The sequence below is a fragment of the Bos indicus x Bos taurus genome, chromosome 13, assembly GCF_003369695.1.
Source record: "Bos indicus x Bos taurus breed Angus x Brahman F1 hybrid chromosome 13, Bos_hybrid_MaternalHap_v2.0, whole genome shotgun sequence".
NCBI lineage: Eukaryota > Metazoa > Chordata > Mammalia > Artiodactyla > Bovidae > Bos > Bos indicus x Bos taurus.
Window position 1 is genome coordinate 23532987 of NC_040088.1, and position 12308 is coordinate 23545294.

The 12308-nt window shown below is 38.8% G+C and overlaps 1 protein-coding gene across 11 annotated transcripts in view; it reads left to right on the plus strand.

The window, feature by feature from the left end:
* Positions 1-12308, plus strand: part of RAD21L1 (RAD21 cohesin complex component like 1) — a 49246-nt gene that overhangs the window by 16399 nt on the left and 20539 nt on the right. For 10 of the 11 annotated variants that reach the window (XM_027558942.1, XM_027558935.1, XM_027558943.1 and 7 more), the window contains 3 exons: positions 1309-1415; positions 10100-10270; positions 11420-11515. In XM_027558942.1, the coding sequence (XP_027414743.1) occupies positions 1309-1415; positions 10100-10270; positions 11420-11515 (374 nt within the window). The remainder of the gene's footprint in view (positions 1-1308; positions 1416-10099; positions 10271-11419; positions 11516-12308) is intronic. The other variant, XM_027558945.1, reaches the window with a different exon arrangement.

Below are 12308 nucleotides of genomic sequence, written 5' to 3' on the forward strand. Positions count from 1 at the left end.
TGACTGTTACACATCCAAGACAGCAGGTAGGTAGTTGAATATGTGGATCTGAAATTCAGGAAAGATGTTTGATGGGATATATAAATTTGATGGGATATATTTGAGAGTTGTGAGTATTGATAGCTTACGGTGAACAGTGTCAGATTCGTGATCTCCAAAGAAGATTTAACTTCCGGGACCAGGGACCAGGCTTGATCACTCAAGAGCTTTTGTATAGCAGAGTTTTATTAAAGTGAAAAGGGACAGAGAAACCTTCTGACATAGACATCAGAAGGGGGCCGAGAATGCCCCACTCACTAGTCTTCAGCAAGGGAATTATATACTTTTTAATTAGTTATTATAATAAATCAAAAGAATGTCTCAAGTTTGTGAAAATTTTACCAGACCCACTCCCACAATTTATACTTTAGGATAACAGGATTAGAATTTAACAGTAGAAAGATCCTACTAGACCCACTTCCATAATTTACATTTTAAGATATCAGGATTAGTCAGAAGGTTTTCAGGAAGGAGAAACTGTCCTCAAGCAGGATACATTGTTGTTATATAATCCCTAGTACAGAGTTTAAACTGAGTAATTATCAGTTCCCGGCTTAAAGAAAAAAAACATTTTATGTGACTAAGACTAAGGAATGTAGAGAAAAAAAGTTTGTCCTTTCCTCCTCCTTGAGAGTTCCAAACCCCCATCTACTCCTTGAGAGCCTCAGACCCCTTTCTCCTCCTCCGGGAACCCGGACTTCTTATCAACCTGCCTAGAAATCGACTCTCTCAATATGTGGATGGAACTTTAACCATAAGTCATAAGAGATCCCTAAAGGAATAAGTGTAGATTTTAAAGAGAGGGGAAGGAAGGAGAGAAAGTGGGGGGGACGAGAGCAATCTGAAGACTGAATATTAAGTCATTCCTATTAGTTAATAGTCTGGGAGATGAGGAAGAACTAATAAAGGAAATGGAAAAGGAGCAACCAATGAGGCAGGAAGAAAATCAAGATACACTAGTGTAGCAGAGGTCAGTAGTTATTGCAGAGGTCAAGAGGAGAACGTGTTCCATGAGGAAGGGAGTGAACATCTATTTCAAATGCTGTTGATTATGGTGAGTAAATTAAGGATTGAGAATTGCTGGTTGGATTTGACAACCTGAAGACGATATGCATGTATAATAAACTAATGTTTGTAAGTAATACTATTGAGAAAATTCTTTATTTTTGTAATAAAACCTGTTTTTTAAAGGATTTTGTTTGTTTTTCAGTATACTTCAGAATCACTGTGTTCTGTTCACGTTTCCCTCAATCTTGTATTTCTCCATAGTGCTATTGATGTTTCAGAATGCTCTATTCAGAACCAAAGCAAACCAGAAGAAATCACACTTAGAGAAGATTATGGCAATGATCTACTTTTCCACGCTGGAAGCTTTGGTGAGAATATTTGAGAAATTAAAACTACAAGTCATAATCAGCTATATTTTCATTTTTGTTGTATAAATAAAACAATGCCAAAGCTACTTCTATGCCAGTAGAACTATCTGTAGAATGAATTTTTTATATATAGATTTAATCCCTGCAATGAGTTTATCTTTGCCTTTTTCTACTATAGGTGTCAAATGTCAAGACTCAGTCTTAACCTTTATTTCCCTTCTCAGTGTACAACCATTTATTGAATATCTACTATATGTCAAATACTATCACAGGCTGGGCAATACAGAGTTTAAAGAAATATTTCCTGCCTTCGAGGAACTTCAGGCTGGGAGAGAGACAAACAAATAAACAGTTGTTACAGTTAACATGTACACAAGGCTTTACATGTGTACTGCATACAGAGTCTTTTAAATATATTTCTTTTAAATATGATATCAATAACAAGGTTTTAAAATAGCTTGGGAATGAGGAGGAAATACACTAAATATACATTGATTGGGAAATAGAAACTAATGTATTTTCGAATTGAAGTTATATGGTGTAATTTAACTTTATAGTATTTGTTGTTTTTTGTGGCATTTACCACTCTCTGACTTGTATCATGACATTTATTATATTGGTTTGTATTATTCTGAAAACTCCATGAGGGTAAGATCTGTGTCATATTCATCTTCAATTTTCTTAATGCTCAAAGCAGTGAGCATAGGAGAAGGAAGGCCTAAACCTGTCTTAGATGGAGGAGGGTGGTCAGGGTAGTAATGCTTGAGCTACATCGTAACCTCCGCTTTTCATCCTGACTCTTCTTCCATAACTCTTATGATCTATAGCTGTGTTTCTCAAATGAGCTATGGCGAAGGACCAACTTTATACTTTGTCAATTTCTGATCTGTCATGGAGTGATACTTTTGTAAAATATAATAAAATGAATTACTAGAAAACTTAAAAAAATTTTAAATCAACATAATAAGCCTCACGTTTTTGTTATTAGAGCCAACATATATAAAATTACTCTATGATGTTATGTTAAAACTTTGTAAACATTTACCTCTAATTTGTATATTTACTCTGTTGTGGATCATCACCGTCCACAGACCCTACTTTGAGTAGCACACATCTCTTACTGGCTGTTACCCCAAACCTTGAAATCTAACACATTGGTAGAGTTAATCATGGTTCTTACTGCCTAAGACACTCTATGTACATTTCCCTGTAAATGCTCTTCAGTGCTGAAACTTTAGGATCACTTTTAACTATGCTTTCTATAAGCTTCATTCCAGTGTCAATTTTTTTTTTAGAAAGTTGGACATGTCTCTCAGTCTCTTCCCACATTTTATACATCTGTGCAAGAGCAGTTGTCCTCAAATTCCATTTGTTTTTCCGTCACATTTCTTTTAAGTGCCTTGGGTCCCTATAACTAACTGATAGATACTTCTGCCTATCCTCAAGGCACTCTACCAGTTTATCATCATCTTTATTCTATTAACTTTATTGTACCTTAATACAGACTTTTTGCTCCAGTCAAGCAAATGTCTTACCAGTCACCCAATACAATTTAATTGTTCTCAGTTCTGTCTTCCTCTACAGTTCAAGAAGGTGGGAAAAGTATCTTCAGAGTAGACTGACAGACCTGGGTTTGAATCTGAGCTTCCTCTGTTGATTTGCTGGGTGATATTGGGCAGATCGCCTAACTCATCTGAGCCTTACTGCCCTATTCATAAGATTTGGATATTACTAGCAACATCGTAGAGTTATTTCCTTTATTTTCTCCTTCAGTACTTTCTGCCAATAAGGAACTTTTCTCTCCTTCAAACACTAGCTCAAACCTAATGTCCTCTAAGAAATGTTTAATATAATTTCATCCTATTCTGGGTTATAAAATAAGAGTGACCCCAAGACTGTTTCCTTAATTTTTTGGTGTAATCTCAGGTTCTCATGATGCTCAGTGCTCAGAATATAGTGCTGTTCATAAATGTTATTGTTGTATTGACCAAGACAAATTTTTCTTTTGGAGGCTACCAAGGCGTACCTGGAAGATGAGAACAATATTTTTAGTTCTTTGGAAAAGAATCTCTTCTATTGAGCAAATCTTTAGTCCAGTGCAGTGAAAGTTGCCTTTTTTAGCTCTTTCTAGAAGAGATGTGGGTCTTCCAGTGATATTTCATAATTTTCTTTATCAGTTAGCATTAATGTGGGTTGTTAGATGAAGGGAAGAGAGGACCAACCTCTAACCTCTAGGATTTCGGACTGCTAGATTCTCATCTCTGAGGTTCAGACTTCTGGACCAAGAGACTCAAACCCAAGAAAGGGAAGGTATATGCATGTACTGACAGTCAATCTGGAAGCAGGTCTGTTTGAAGCAGGGAGTTAATTTTATCTGCTGCTGTCAGTGTCTTAAGAATTTTTTGTCATAAGTCTCCATTTTGGCAGAATTCTAACACTGATACGAAGACCATCTTTGCTGGGTTCAGATCCTGGCTCTATCACTTATTAGGGTATGGCTGTGGGCAAGTTATAAAACCTTTCTGTGGATGTTTCCTTGTCTGTACAATGAGGACTGTAGTAGTATCCTCTACTACATGATACATAATATATAGTAGAGGATACTATTACAGGCTTCCCTGGTGGCTCAGAGGTTAAAGCCTCTGCCTACAATGTAGGAGACCTGGGTTTGATCCCTGGGTCGGGAAGATCCCCTGGAGAAAGACATGGCAACCCACTCCAGTATTCTTGCCTGGAGAATCCCATGGACGGAGGAGCCTGGTGGGCTACAGTCCATGAGGTCGCAAAGAGTCGGACATGACTGAGTGACTTCACTTCACTTCACTACATAATATGATGCACAGATGGTGTGATCACTGACCTAGAGCCAGACATCCTGGAACGTGAAGTCAAGTGGGCCTTAGAAAGCATCACTACGAACAAAGCTAGTGGAGGTGATGGAATTCCAGTTGAGCTATTTCAAATCCTGAAAGATGATGCTGTGAAAGTGCTGCACTCAGTATGCCAGCAAATTTGGAAAACTCAGCAGTGGCCACAGGACTGGAAAAGGTCAGTTTTCATTCCAATCCCAAAGAAAGACAATGCCAAAGAATGCTCAAACTACTGCACAATTGCACTCATCTCACACACTAGTAAAGTAATGCTCAAAATTCTCCAAGCCAGGCTTCGGCAATATGTGAACCGTGAACTTCCTGATGTTCAAGCTGGTTTTAGAAAAGGCAGAGGAACCAGAGATCAAATTGCCAACATCTGCTGGATCATGGAAAAAGCAAGAGAGTTCCAGAAAAACATCTATTTTTGCTTTATTGACTATGTCAAAGCCTTTGACTGTGTGGATCACAATAAACTGGAAAATTCCAAAAGAGATGGGAATACCAGACCACCTGATCTGCCTCTTGAGAAATTTGTATGCAGGTCAGGAAGCAACAGTGAGAACTGGACATGGAACAACAGACTGGTTCCAAATAGGAAAAGGAGTTCGTCAAGGCTGTATATTGTCACCCTGCTTATTTAACTTATATGCAGAGTACATCATGAGAAACGCTGGACTGGAAGAAACACAAGCTGGAATCAAGATTTCCGGGAGAAATATCAATAACCTCAGATATGCAGATGACACCACCCTTATGGCAGAAAGTGAAGAAGAACTCGAAAGCCTCTTGATGAAAGTGAAAGTGGAGAGTGAAAAAGTTGGCTTAAAGCTCAACATTCAGAAAACGAAGATCATGGCATCTGGTCCCATCACTTCATGGGAAATAGATGGGGAAACAGTGGAAACAGTGTCAGACTTTATTTTCTTGGGCTCCAAAATCACTGCAGATGGTGACTGCAGCCATGAAATTAAAAGATGCTTACTTCTTGGAAGGAAAGTTATGACCAACCTAGATAGCATATTCAAAAGCAGAGACATTACTTTGCCAACAAAGGTCCGTCTAGTCAAGGCTATGGTTTTTCCAGTGATCATGTATGGATGTGAGAGTTGGACTGTGAAAAAGGCTGATGCTTTTGAACTGTGGTGTTGGAGAAGACTCTTGAGAGTCCCTTGGACTGTAAGAAGATCCAACCAGTCCATTCTGAAGGAGATGAGCCCTGGGATTTCTTTGGAAGGAATGATGCTAAAGCTGAAACTCCAGTACTTTGGCCACCTCATGTGAAGAGTTGACTCATTGGAAAAGACTCTGATGCTGGGAGGGATTGAGGGCAGGAGGAGAAGAGGACAACAGAGGATGAGATGGCTGGATGGCATCACTGACTCAATGGACGTGAGCCTGGGTGAACTCCAGGAGTTGGTGATGGACAGGGAGGCCTGGCGTGCTGCGATTCATGGGGTCGCAAAGAGTGGGACACGACTGAGCGACTGAACTGAACTGAACTTATTTTAGCTTACCAGGTGTTCTTTTTTAAGATCTGTTTACTTATTTGGGCTTCCCCGGTATTTCAGCAGTAAAGAATCCAGCTGCAATGCAGGAGACGCAGGAGAATCGGGTTTGTTCCCTGGACTGAGAAGATCCCCAGGAGGAGGGCATGGCAACCCCCTCCAGTATTCTTGTCATGAAAATCCCATGGACAAAGGAACCTGGAGGGCTGCAGTTTCATGGGGTGGCAAGGAGTTGGACATGTGCACACATTTACTCATTTATTTATTTTTGTCTGCACTGGGTCTTCATTGCCATGCAGGCTTTCTCTAGTTAAAGCAAGTGGGGGCTACTCTTCGTTGAGGTGAACAGGCTTCTCATTGTGATGGCTTCTCTTGTTGTGGAGCACGGGCTCTAGGGAGTGCAGGCTTCAGTAGTTGTGGTGCTTGGCTTAGTTGCTGCACATGTGGGATCTTCCTGTACCAGGGATTGAACCCATGTCCCCAGCATTGGCAGGAAAATTCTTAACCACTGGACCACCAAGGAAGTCCCAGCTGACCTTGTTTTGTCTTTCTTACTGCTGTATCTCCAACCCCTAGCATATTGCCTAATATCTAGTCATTCAATAAATACTAAACAATGTTGTAAGCCATTTCTTTAATAGTCTACCTACTTTTCCATTATATAGAAGGCAAACATATTCCTTGTTTTCCAAACCCTCATTTTGGACTACAGAGAAGGCAATGGCACCCCACTCCAGTACTCTTACCTGGAAAATCCCATGGACAGAGGAGCCTGGTGGGCTGCAGTCCAGGGGTTGCACAGAGTTGGACACGACTAAAGCGACTTAGCAGCAGCACCAGCATTTTGGACTAACAACTTAAGCAACTGAAGCTCCACTGTCCTTGAAATAATATGAAATAATACTTGATCAAGCAGGATATGACCCACCTAAAATAGAATAAATAATTCTACTGCCAATAATAATTTTCTGGGAAGTTATTAAACTGTTCCACCACTAAAAACTCAATCCTAGTATTTTGGCAGTTTTTCCTCATTATTTTGGGAAAAACATTAGACTAGAAATCTGGTCTTTACTGATTAGCAGAATGAAATTACTTGAATAATTCAAATAAGTTTTTCTTTTTTATTGAAGTATAGTTGATTTACAGTGTTGTGCCAGTCTCTGCTGTATAGCAAAGTGACTCAGTTTTACACATATAGACTTTTGTTGTTTAATCGCTAAGTTGTGTCTGACTCTTTTGCCACCCCACATGGACTGTAGCCTGCCAGGCTCCTCTGTCCGTGGGATTTCTCAGTCAAGAATGCTGGAGTGAGTTGCCATTTCCTTCTCCAGGGGATCTTCCTGACCCAGGGATCAAACCTACATCTCCTGCATTGCAGGTGGATTCTTTACCACTGAGCCACCTGGGAAGCCCTTACGTTTATATACCTTCTTCTTTTTTTATATATATATATTCTTTTCCATTACGGTTTAACCCCAGGAGATTGGATGTAGTGCCCTGTGCTGTACAGTAGGACTTTGTTGTTTATCCATTCTAAATGTAATAGTTTGCATCTACCAACCCCAAATTCCCAGTCAATCCCTCTCCTTCTCTCTTCCCTTGGCAACCACAAGTCTGATCTCTGTATCTGTGAGTCTATTTTTGTGTTGTAGGTAGGTTCATTTGAGCCATATTTTAGATTCCACATACAAATGATATCATATGGCATATGTCTTTCTTTTTCTGACTTACTTCACTTGGTACGATAATCTCTAGTTTCATTCATGTTGCTGCAAATGGCATTATTTTGTTCTTTTTTAATGGCTGAGTATTAGGTTGGTGTGAAAGTAATTGCAGTTTTGTGTTGTTGAACTTCGCTGTTTGACATTGGCATACATCTTAAATAAATGTGGTTATGTTATACATCATTTTAATGCTCATTTCTTGCTTTGTGGTTTTTTTTGGCTAATGACTTATTACTTGCTTTTTATTATATACTTATTTTAGACTAGGGAAATGATGTTAGACAGAAAAAGCAAATTAGAGCAATTTTCTTATTTGAGTTCAAAATGGGTTGTAAATCGGTGGAGACAACTCACAACATCAACAACATGTTTGGCCTATAAACTGCTAATGAATGTACAGTGCAGTGATGGTTCAAGAAGTTTTGCAGAGGAGATGAGATGAGGTGAAGATGGGGAGCGTAGAAGCTGGCCATTGGAAGTTGACAATGACCAGTTGAGAGGATGCTGAAGCTGAAGCTCCAATACTTTGGTCACTTGATGCAAAGAGCCGACTCATTGGAAAAGACCCTGATGCTGGGAAAGATTGAGGGAAGGAGAAGAAGGGGGCAACAGAGGATGAGATGGTTGGATGGCTTCATTGTGAGTTTGCGCAAACTCTGGGAGATAGTGAAGGACAGGGGAGCCTGCACCCCATGGCAGTGCTGCAGTCCATGGGGTCACAAAGAGTTGGACACAACTAAGCAACTGAACAACAACAACTGAGAGAATCACTGAAGCTGATCCTCATACAGCTATGTGAAAAGTTGCCAAAGAACTCAACATTGACCGTTCTATGGTCATTCAGCATTTGGAGCAAATTGGAAAGGTGAAAACCTCAGTAAGTGGGTACCTCATGAACTTGGTACTTCATGAGCTGACTGAAAATCAAAAAAATCATCATTTTGAAGTGTCATCTTCTCTTAGTCTGTGCAACAAGGAACCATTTCTCGATCAGATTGTGACGTGTGATGAAAAGTGGATTTTATACAGCAACTGGCAATGACTAGCTCAGTGTTTGGACCAAGAAGAAGCTCCAAAGCACTTCCCAGAGTCAAACTTGCACCATAAAAAGGTCGTGGTCACTGTTTGGTGGCCTGCTGCCACAGCTTTCTGTATCCTGGTGAAACTATTACATCTGAGAACTATGCTCAGTGAAAAAACGAGATGCACCAAAAACTTCAACACATACAGCCGGCATTGGTCAACAGAAAGGACACAGTTATTCTCCACAACAATGCCTGACCACATATCACACAACCAACACTTCAAAAGTTAAACAAAAAGTTTATTAAGTTTTGCCTCATCCACCATATTCACCTGAACTCTCACCAACCGACCACCACTTCTTCAAGCATCTTAACAACTTTTTGCAGGGAAAATGCATCCACAACCAGCAGGATGCAGAAAATGCTTCCTAAGAGTTTGTCAAATCTCAAAGCACAGATTTTTATGCACAGTGAGGTTTAAGTGATTTTCCCCAACGTCATGGGGCTAGTAAGTGGCTGAACCAGGGTTCCAAGGAGCATTTTGTAAATATTTATTTATTTGGCTGCTCCAGGTCTTAGTTGTAGCATGCAGTATTTAGTTCCCCAATCAGGGATGGCCCAACCAGGCCCCTTGCATGGTGCCCATGGAGTCCTAGCCACTGGACCACCAGGGAAATTCCAGGGAGCCTTTTGGAAGGGTGCTGACAGTGTGTGGACACTGCCCTGAACCTCCACAATAACTGTCTGCTTTCATCCTCTCAGCACCTCTAGAAAGCTGATACGGTTGTTGAAGCATTTGTCCAAGGTAGGGCAGCTGGAAATGAAAGTCTGATTATCTGAGCTCAGAGTCTCAGGCCACTAAACACCTGCTTACAGATGAGGACACCAGGGCTACAAGAGTTGGTGGTGATGTGAAGTGAATTGAAAGTCACTTAGTCATGTCTGACTCTTTGCGACCCCATTGACTATACAGTCCATGGAATTCTCTAGGCCAGAATACTGGAGTGGGTAGCTGTTCCCTTCTCCAGAGGATCTTTCCAACCCAGGGATCGAATCCAGGTGCCCTGCATTGCAGGCGGAGTCTTTACCATCTGAGCCACCAGGGAAGTCCCCATACAACAACACAAATCAGGCAAAATATACATATATCCCTTCCATCTTGAGCCTCCCTCCCCCCACCCATCCCACTCCTACAGGTCATCACAGAGTGCCAGGCTGGACTCCCTGTGTTGTTCAACACCTTCTCATTAGCTATCCATTTTACAAATGAAAGTATTTGTTGACTTTTTAATGACAGCCATTCTGACAATGTGAGGTGGTACCTCATTGTAGTTTTGATTTTTATTTCTCTAATAATTAGTGATGTTGAGAATCTTTTTGTGTGCCTACTGGCCATCTGTTTGTCTTCTTTGAATAATTCAAGTAAATGTTTAGATCTCGTTTTTCTCATCTATAAAATGAGAGGAGCTATACAAGATGATATCTAAATTCTAGCTTCTAACCCTGAAATTTTTTCTATGACTAACTCAGTATTAATGATATATATTTATCTAGGGGAAGAACCTGAAATTCTCAGAAGACATAGCTTATTTGATGACAGCATATTGCTCAGTTCCAGTGGTCTTTTACTTGAACATAGTTCTGGAAGCCCCACTGGAGACAAATCTCTGTTCTGTGGCAGTGGAGATGGATTTGGAGATGAAGGAGCTGCAGGAGAAATGATTGGTATGCTCTCTGGTCATATAGAAACTGGATATTTGTTTCAGTCAAATTACTATAACAAACTGGAAGATTTATTCCAACAAACAGAAATTTCAGATACGCTTCTGTGTCATATAGATTAAAATATTTTTTACCTAAGTTTTCAAAGTCTATAGTATATTTAAACATTTAGGCTAGATCTAAGTAAATAGCCATCTTTGAACATTTATTATATAGGTTGTGAAATACATTTATCATATAGGTTCTTGTTTTTCTTTTTACAAACTTCTGGTTTCTAGAGAGAAAGAAGTGAGGTTAGTGTACTCCTCACAAAATATACTAGATCATATACTAGAAACATTTTCTTTAGCAAAAATTGTGGGATGGCTATTCTAAAGGATCTGTCTAGCATTTTATATTATTATTTTATTATGATATTACTGTAAAGTAATCATAGAAATAGGATAGACAAAACTGGGAAGTCTAAATGTACCTAATTATAATGATATTGACCTTTATATATCAAATATTTTTTAATTATCTACAATAAAAGGCTGGTTATGGCAAACTTACTGAAATTTGAAAACTATGAAAAATAGTGGCTCTACCTTAGATCTCCACTAAAGGAGTTTGAAAACTTTTATTTCTTGATTTGAAGTCTAAACATGGCTTTGTAACAAGGCTACTATCTTGATAGTTTAGTAAATATTTTCTGACATTAAACACTTAAAAATACATGTTTAATAAAGAAAAGGAAATTAAATATATAAAATTTTATTTCCTACTGCATGAAATATTGTAGTCTAGGTTGTTGTTTAGTCGCTCAGTCATGTCCAACTCTTTTGTGACCCCATGGACTATAGCCCACCAGGCTCCTCTGTCCATAGGATTTCCCGGGCAAGAATACTGGAGTTGGTTAACATTTCCTTCTCCAAGGGAGCTTCCCAATCCAGAGATCAAACCCACATCTCCTGTATTGGCAGGTGGATTCTTTACCATTTGAGCCATCAGGGAAACCCCATGGTAGTCCATATAACCAATCAAATCTAATTAAGTAGGGTTCACTCTTTTTTATATCCCTTGACAACTCGTTGCATACTAAGTTATCAAGTGTTTAGTGAACAAATGACAGATTCAGCTCTTTATAAGAAAAGTGTTTATTTTGTTTTCAAGACAATCTACTGCAAGATGATCAGAATATCCTGTTAGAAGAAATGCATTTAAATACAGAAATTTCCCTGCTTCCTGAGTCTCCTAATACTGTAGTGGGTATGTAGGAATTTTCTTTTGTGTAGAAAGTGAATAGATATTAATATTCAAATTAAGCCTCAAAATTTCTAGGTTTAAGGAGCAGTATAGTTTAGTGAAAGATATTAAAGAGAGTTGTCCCTCAAACTCTTAGCATGACTTAGATAACAGAGCATAGAAAATTAAGTTTTGAGAAAAGTACAATGATGGGTGTTTAATCAGGATTGGGTTTATTTGTTATGAGAGCATATTTAAATACTCTGGCAAAATATCCTGCTTTTGAATCATTAAAATAATATGTTACATAGTAAAAACATCATTAATGTTTGACATTAACATTGTTATTATTAACATTAATACCACATTAATATTAACATGGCTTGATGATCTACATACAGTTTTATAGAAATCACAAATATGGGGGTATTTTCTACTTGAAACTGGTTGTGAAAGTACTTCAGATGATTTGAAGTCTTTGTAGTCTGATTTTTGTTAAGAAGTAAAAAATGATTAGCCTCATTTTGATTTTTCACTTTTGGATGTTACATTTGCTTTCTAACACAGTAGTATAAATTTAAAGCTGAAATATAAAAAGAGATGGGCAATAAAAATTTAGTTATGTACAATCCTTACAATTTTTAGCAGACATATTGTCAAATTTATGTCAGTCATTTATTGTGGTTCCTACCACTGTTTTTACTTCTGCCATGACTGTAGCCTAGCCTTAGATGTCACAGGAGGAAAAGTGGGTGATTAATATTTGACCTACCTGGACACTGTGGGTCCCAGACTATATAATCTCTGAACCTCTTCA